At 57.9% G+C, this 7926-nt stretch overlaps 1 protein-coding gene across 1 annotated transcript in view; it reads right to left on the bottom strand.

Moving 5' to 3' along the window:
* Positions 1-247: 247 nt before the first annotated feature.
* PLXNB2 (plexin B2) overlaps positions 248-7926 on the bottom strand; it is a 13919-nt gene continuing 6240 nt past the window's right edge. Inside the window, exons 14-35 of the mRNA XM_006876392.1 lie at positions 7599-7707; positions 7355-7491; positions 7049-7219; positions 6673-6802; positions 6356-6583; positions 5020-5196; positions 4798-4943; positions 4601-4701; positions 4291-4520; positions 4033-4214; positions 3666-3732; positions 3426-3572; positions 2975-3131; positions 2785-2885; positions 2614-2698; positions 2293-2447; positions 2052-2212; positions 1817-1964; positions 1445-1509; positions 1286-1361; positions 439-513; positions 248-352 (exon numbers count right to left, since the gene is read on the bottom strand). Coding sequence (XP_006876454.1) covers positions 248-352; positions 439-513; positions 1286-1361; positions 1445-1509; positions 1817-1964; positions 2052-2212; positions 2293-2447; positions 2614-2698; positions 2785-2885; positions 2975-3131; positions 3426-3572; positions 3666-3732; positions 4033-4214; positions 4291-4520; positions 4601-4701; positions 4798-4943; positions 5020-5196; positions 6356-6583; positions 6673-6802; positions 7049-7219; positions 7355-7491; positions 7599-7707 — 2953 coding nt within the window. The remainder of the gene's footprint in view (positions 353-438; positions 514-1285; positions 1362-1444; positions 1510-1816; positions 1965-2051; positions 2213-2292; positions 2448-2613; positions 2699-2784; positions 2886-2974; positions 3132-3425; positions 3573-3665; positions 3733-4032; positions 4215-4290; positions 4521-4600; positions 4702-4797; positions 4944-5019; positions 5197-6355; positions 6584-6672; positions 6803-7048; positions 7220-7354; positions 7492-7598; positions 7708-7926) is intronic.

The following is a 7926-nucleotide window of genomic DNA, read 5'->3' as shown; positions in this document are numbered from 1 at the left end:
CAGGCGCCTAAGGCACGTTTGCGAATCGCTCAGGAGAGTGGACACAAAGACAAACCTGATGCTGGTTCCGGAGGGAGCTGGTGCTGGCTGGGCCGAGCAGTGGCCGGCAGCTCTCGGGCAATATTAATATTGCTCAGGAGAAAGACGCTACGTGAGTCCGCACCTACTGAAGGCTGAGGAGCTGCGAAGCCGAGGCAGCTCGTCCTCTGCTGGTCAGAGAGAAAGGCAGGGCTGTTGGTCCCGGAGGTCAGAGGTCTGTGACCTTGTTCTCCAGCGCGGCTGCAATCTGCTGCAGGCGGAAGGCCAGCTGCATCTTTTGGGCGGCGGGGTCCTCCTCCAGGGCATTAATGATCTAAGGGTGAATCACCAATGTTTGAGGGCCACTGGCAAGCGGCTGCCCAGTGCCCTTCTGTCCCTGTGAGGTTGTGACCTGCTTACCTCATCATAGTACTTCTGCGTATACTGGTAGAGCTGGTGTAGGGCCACAAGGGTGTTCAGGGAGTCCGTGTGTGCCTGGGGAAGCAGGGAAGTATGAGTCGGAGGAGGCAGGGGTGATATGACCCCAGACAGGTAGGGGTGCAATAAGTAGGAGTAGAGACAATGTGAGCTGGGGAAGGGGTGGTATAAGCTGAGGTAAGGATGGTATGACCTGGGTTCAGGGCGGTGTGACCTAGGATGGAGCAGTGGGAACTGTGTTAGGGGCGGTGTGACCTGCATTCAGGGCCGTGTGACCTAAGATGGGGCGGTGTGACCTGGGTTGGGGCGGTGGGAACTGTGTTAGGGGCGGTGTGACCTAGGATGGGGCGGTGTGACCTGGATTGGGGCGGTGTGACCTGAGTTCGGGGCGGTGTGACCCGAGTTCGGGGTAGTAGGACCTCAGCCTCTGCACGCATCTAGCCCTGGAGAATGGTCCTTAAGGGGAGCAGGTAGACTGGGATGTGGCTTTGTGTGGTGCCATGGATGTAGGTGGACACAAAGGGTCACACCCTCCCACTCACACAGGTGGGCTACAGATGGACAAATGACCAAGGTTCACATCTACTCCTTCCCCCACTAAACAGACAGTGTCTGTCCCTCCCACTGGGACGTTCAGCCACAGACATGGACATGCCAAGCAGCTTAGAGCTGCTCACATATCACAGCCCTCCACACTGCCCCCCTCAGCCGCAGTCACATAGGTGTATCTACTGCACCCCCCATAGTCACACCCTCACCTGAAACAGGCTGGGTGCCCGAAGGATGGGTGGGCCTCCATTCACCCACTCCCCAGCCCTCACCCCCTTACCCGGGAAATCTCTGCCAAGTGCGTGTTCATGTCCTGGTCGCTGACTTGTACCATCTGGCGGATCCCTTTGTAGTAACTGTGGGGGGATGAACAGTTACAGAAGGGGAGGGGGAGCCGAGGGAGGGGCCCTGAGGAAGGGGAAGGGATGCAGACACTCACTCCTCCACCATCTTCTTGTAGGTAGAAATTTCCTTGGCATAGAGTAGCTTGTTGCTGGGGGAGTCCTGTGGGCAGAAGGGTCCAGATGACACCAGGCTGACAGCGGCGGCCCCACCAGGGATGGAGCCCAGCTGGATGCCAGGCTCCCACATGTGGGGCCGATGGGCACAGTCCCTTTGTGGGCACCAGAGGCTGCAGACCCCCTTCCCTACCTGCTGTAGACCTCGCCTGTACTCCTGACATCCCCCCCCCACTGCCCACTAACTGTCCAGTCTCTGCCCAGCAGCCTCACTGACACCCCACTGGCTGCCCACTAACTCTCCAGTCTCTGCCCACCACCCTCACTGACACCCCACTGGCTGCCCCACGCACACGACTCAGCTTGTGCTCTGTCCTTGTGCAGGCGTCCATGAAGGTCTGAGCAATGACCGACAGTGAGGCGTCCACCACCTCATGCACGTGCACGTCAAAGATGAAGTGCGGGTTCTTGAGAATGTTCACCCAGAAGCGGAGCGGCAAACTGAGGTGAGAGGGTGGGCAGTCAAGGTTCAGCGGTCAGGGGCTGGAGGGCCGGGAGCTGCCAGGGGCCGCTGTGGATAAGCCCCACCTGTTGGTCTTCCAGATGTGGATGGTGTCTTCGTCCCGAATGTCGTACTTCTCCGCCTGTTCATCCAGGAAGTCAAAGAAGTACTTGACGGCAGGGGGGACCGCGTGGCTGGGAGCCAGCACACTCTGGAAGAAGTTGTCCACAAACTGCTGCAGCGTACCCTGTGGGTGGGGTGGACACTGGTCAGTGAGTGCCGGCCTGCCAGGTGCCCCCAGGGTCCTAGCTGCAGCTGGACACACACCTTGACCGAGAGCAGCCTGGTCAGGTAGATCTCAGTGATGGCCTTCGTGCGCTCCTTCTCCTTCATGCTACCTCGTTTAGGCTTGCCCTCATCCACCTCATCGGTGGGACGAACCAGGTGCCACACACGGTTTTCCTCCTCCAGGAGGGCGTGGCCTGTAGGGAGGTGAGGAGGCGCATGCTGAGGACCCGCAAAGGCCCAAGGACCCCAATACGCGCTGTTGCTCCCACCCAGTTAGAAATGGGTGGGGTGCCCCGAGGTGAACGCTACTCCTATGCTGACCTTCACAGGGGTGAGGGGGCGCATGAGAGGAAGACTCACGCTCTCCTGGCAGGTCCTGCTGGCTGTCCTCGGGCTGCTGAGAGACCCCCACCTTGGACAGGATGAGCGTGGCTCCATCCCGGACCTGGTGGACATAGGTGTGAGGCAGGCACGCAGACCACACCAGGCCGAGCTGCCCGCTGGCCCCAATCCCCCACTGCCTGCACTCACATTGTAGTGCATTAGTGTGTTGACGCGCTTCCACCGGCCATCTCGCTGTGAGGTCAAGTCTAAGTCCGACAGAGTCTGTGCCGTGGACCCGGGACGCCATTCTGCAGTAGACAGCCCAGCTTGCTTGAACCTGGGCCCCCACCCCCCGACCCCCGCCAGCACCCCATGTCGGGCCAGCCTTCCAGCTCACCCAGGACCACGCTCTCTGCCTTGGGCCAGCGGGAGCAGGGCTGCGTGCGGTACACCTGGTCAATGATCTTCTCCTTGACCTGGGAGATGGTGTCACAGTTGAGGACCTTGACGGGAATGGCATCGATCCCTTCGTCCTGGACAATCACGCTCACCGTCTGCAGAGGACACAGGGAATCACCATTCAGAACCACACAGCACACAAGCTCACCGGGCCTCAGGGCCTGTACAGGCTCAGGGGGCAGGAAGACCACCAGGGGCCCTACACACACTGTTCCCTCACACCTGCCAAGGTTGTGCCTCCTCTCACTACAACATAGGTCCAGGAACGAGATCGCGAGGACTCCCACGTTCTTCTCTGTCTGGCTCACCTGTACCAGGGACCCCACTGAGGGTCCCCAGCATAGTGCCTGGGGACTGAGTTCTGTCACCATCACCCACTTCCTGCTCACCAGGGGTGCGTACTCTATGTCGTCTCCCAGTAGTCCCGTGTCGTTGAGGGTGTACTTGGCCTTTTTCTGCACAGCGTCCACCGGCCCCTTCTCCACCTGATGCTTGATGGCCTTAAACAGCTTGTACAAGGGCTCACCAGCGCTTTCCTGGGGTGACGCAGGGGGTCAGTGTGGGTGGGGCCTGCCCACAAGGGGAGGGCAGCCAAGAAGCAGGCAATGTTTGGTGGGGCCTGGACCCACCTTGAGATACTGGTACAGGCAGATGGACATCCAATTGGACAGCATTCTCTCCACTACCGTCTCTGACCTGCAGTCCCAGAAGAGGCCAGTAGCAAGGGTCCTGAACCCCCAAACCCTCATGGTCACCCCAGCCAGGCTTGGGTCCCCTGCCAGGTCTCACAGGTGCAGCCTGACATGCAAACTTTTACACATACACGAAGCAGACCCCATGCCACTGGTCACGTGACCAGGACACAGCCCATCCTGCGGGTCACGTGACCCGTTAAGTCCAGGGCTGTGAGAGTGCTCCCATCTGGAGTCCCAGTGAAGCTGGGCTCTGGCTGCCCTGGTCCTCTCCCCTTTGCACGCACCTCGTGTGCCCGCATACCTGCGCAGCATCAGCTTGGGGTTCTTGGCCACCACGTACTGCTCCATCAGCTCCAGGAAGAGTGTGCGCATGATGTCCGTGTAGTACTCCAGCTTCCCGTGCAGAGCAACCGTTAGCAGCGACGCAAAGTAGACCTTGGCGCGCGCTGAGAATTCGCGCTGGTTCTCCAGTGTGTGGATGAACTGTGGATGCAGGACACTCAGGACCCATGCCTCTGGTCAGGACCCCCGCCCCGCCCCCCGCAGCCCAGCAGCTCACGTTGATGAGGAAGGACTTGCTGTTCAGTAGGTTGGAGAACTGGTAGAGGGCCTGTTCCACAGTGGGCCGTCGGGACTCGGGGATGTCCAGCTTGCCTGTGATCATCACATCCTTGTCACCATCCTTGGAGGGCAGGAAGAAGACGCGGTCTGTGTAGGTCTTGTAGTCTAGCACTGGGATGCCAGCCTCGTGCACGTCATTGGTCTGGTCTTCCATCTCGATCATCAGGTCTGTGGGACGGGGGGGCTGAGGTGAGGTGCCACCCCCACCTCCCCACACCACCCAATCCTGGCCCAGGGCACCCCCCCACCTGTGAACTCCTTCTTGCAGCGGTCACGCACGCTCTCCTCCAGACCTTCCAGCTGGGACTTGATCTTCTCATACTCACGTTCTGCCTGCTGGCTCTTCCTCCTAGAGGCACAGGGAAGGTGGGGTCCGGGCTTGGGGCAGGCTCTCATGGGAGGCCTCAGGGAGGGTGGGGGCAGGCAGGGCGGGGTGGGAGCTGACCAGTAGCAGTAGACAGACACGGCGATAATGGCCACCATGGGTACGATGACCAGTGGCAGGATGAGGCCGAGTCTGAGGGCTACGTCGCTGACACGTGTATCGTACTCCACACGGCCCAGTATCCACTCGCGGGAGCCGAACTTGACCTGTGTGGAGGGGTCAGTCAGCGAGGCCTGCTCTGGCTGTGTCAGGTGCCCCTTGTCCCCATCTCCCAACACGCACAATGAACTCAGGTAGGTTGTGAGTTGTGTCCCGCTTCTGCCGCCGTTTGGGTGGGGGCTGCACCTCGGGGGGCTCGCAGTACAAATCGGTCTCGGTCAGTGTCTTCATGATGCAGCGCTCGGCGCCCACGAAGGCTTCTGCCTCCTGTAGCGTCATTGCCTTGTTCAGGTTGGTGCCCTGTGGAGTGGGGACAGTCAGAGGCTACACTGGCTGGATTTATTCTGCTCCAAGACCAGACCCCCTGCCAGTCCTCCTGCAGGTGAGACCCTGGCTTTCGCCCTACACACTGGTCTTCCTGGAGGGCAGGACTCAGGCCCTTTTCCCAAGAACTTCACCCCATCAGGACCCCCAAATCCAAATCCATCAAGTTGATTTCAACTCAGAACCTAGGGTTTCCAAATCTGTAAATCTTTAAAGGGAGCAGAAAGCCTCCTCTTCTCCCGCCCCCTTTTTTTTTTAATGATATGAAAACGGTTTATTAAAAATTCTAGAACTAAACAACAAAGCCTAAAATTGTAGAATGAATATATACATTGAATAGCGGATTTACTATATGTCAGTAATGGGAACATCACATTGGTTAAGAGTAGGGCTATGCAGGCAGCTACTGTTCTTGCTGTCCATGAGTTCAATGCTTGTACAAAGTGAAATTGTAAAAGTTGTGTAATAGACATATTTACAACATTGGCTACAACAAAACAAAACAGAAAAAACAAGTGGCTGCTGAGGCTTATTATATACAACCAAAAATCTCATGGGATTTTGTTTCTTGGTATGAAAGAGTCGTGGATTCATGGGACATCCCAATTAATTGGCCTAGCAACATATTTAGAGTTTCTATTCCACTTTTAGGTCATTCTGTTGTGCTGACAAACATAGTTGAATAACAATTTAACAGAAAATAATACTGAACAGCATAAATTATTCTATTTCCGCTTCCCCTTTTGGATTCAAACTGCTCAACATGTAACCCACGAGGGCAACCCGATCTAGGGTGTCTGAGGATATCAATCTTTGTTGTTGTTAAGTGCCATTGAGTTGATTCCAACTCACAGCAACCCTTATACCATTCAGGGTTTTCCGAGGAGTGACTGACGAGTTTGTACCACCAAGCTTGTGGCTCAATCTTACCTTGTGGTCCAGTACATTATCCCACAGCACTACACTGAGACTCCGTATCAATCTTTACAGGAGCACAAAGCCTCATCTTTCTCCCTCAGTGTGACAGGTAGGTTTAAACTGCCAACCTTGCGTTTAGCAGTCCAGTGCTTATCCCACAGAGCCCCAAGCACTCCCTTCTCAAGGTGGTGCTGTCTGAGGCCCCACCAGGCCTCACCTGGGCGTGGATGAGCTTGTTGACCTGCTTCTTGACGCCATCCGTGAAGTTCTCAAAGGTGGGGTCGGCCACATACTCAAAAGTGCCCGTCTCGGTGCGGAGCAGAACACTGTGTCCGTCCATCTTCAACAGTACTGTGAGGTTATAGGCCTCAGGCTCCTCGGGGACGGCCGGTGTTGAGAAAACCACCTTGGTGTCATTGTGGTACACGTAGTCAGTGCCCACAACCTGAGAGGAGGCCAGGCCGTTAGGATGAGCTCGACAAGCCGAGTGCAGCTCTAGCCCCCCTCTTGCTTGCCCCGGGCCCATACACAGACCTCCACAAGTTTCAGGGGTCCAACCTCCTGCCTTCGGCTCCAGGACTTCAACGGCTCAGCAATGACCACCATGGCAAACTTCTGAATCAGGTTAAAGCCCTGCCCTGTGATGCTGATGTTCCTGCCACCACTGAGGGGAGGAGAGAAGCTGGAGGCCCAGGAAGAAACCAGCAGTGGCCCTGCCATCCAGGTTCCTGCCCCAAATGAGCCAGGGACTAGGGGCCTGATGATGTCAGCCACTGCCTGGCTGGGTGCAGTGGGGGGTTTCCAGGGCCACCTCCTATCACCACAACCCACTGCTCCCCATTCCTAGCAGCTGAGTCAGCACCTGAGGGTGGGTGTAGCTGGGGCGGGGCTGTGGCTAAGGGGAACGTACCTGACGAAGCTACACATGGGCTCGAAGGCCCGCAGCACTGGGTTCTCTCGGTAGCTGAAGATGACATTAGGGCTGGGCACTGGAGCGCCCCCATAGACCACCACCAGGAGCGCTTCACCCGGCTGTTGCTGGGCACCCGTCAAGCACTGCAGCTCTGCCCCAAACTTTGTTCTGGAGTGAGGGGGGGTGGGGTGGGCATGTCAGTGTCCCCTCACTCTGGACCCAACCCCCACCCAAGGTCAGCAGGTTAGCTTAGACCCCCTGCCCCCCGCTAGGGGCCACAACTGGCCTGCAGACGACACCCACACATTACAAGGGACGTTGTTGAGGGTCACCCGCACGTCCTCCTTGGAGCCCGTGTCCAGGTTGGTGCCAGTGATGGTCAGCAAGGTGCCACCTGCCTGTGGCCCCTGCTTCGGGTCCACGTGGTCTGGCTGGGGTTGCTAGGAGAACAATAAGGGCATTATGGTCAGGGTCTCGGGGACCACAGATGCCGCTGCCCCCTCCCCACCCTGACAGACACTTTCACACCCCGGGGCTGAGCACACACTTGGTAAGTAAACTGCACATGAGGTGGCGAGTGGCCCAGCTTCCCATTGACGTCCACCTCGACACCCCCCGTGGATGGTTCCTCAGAGGCCTCGATCACACACACGATCCTGGGGGGTGACAAGCAGGGACACACTTAAGAGCACAGCCCCCTGACTCCCCACCTGGCCCACCCATACATACAGTAGTCCCTCCCCCAGGTCCCCTCCCCTCGCAGACAGTAGTCCCTCCCCCAAGTCCCCCCACCCATACAGATAGCAGTTCCTCCCCCAGGTCCCCCCACCCATACAGACAGCAGTTCCTCCCCCAGGTCCCCCCACCCACACAGA

This window comes from Chrysochloris asiatica, unplaced genomic scaffold (assembly GCF_000296735.1).
Source record: "Chrysochloris asiatica unplaced genomic scaffold, ChrAsi1.0 scaffold00378, whole genome shotgun sequence".
NCBI lineage: Eukaryota > Metazoa > Chordata > Mammalia > Afrosoricida > Chrysochloridae > Chrysochloris > Chrysochloris asiatica.
Note: the sequence above shows the minus strand (reverse complement) of the source record. Positions and strands in the feature narration are given on the sequence as shown.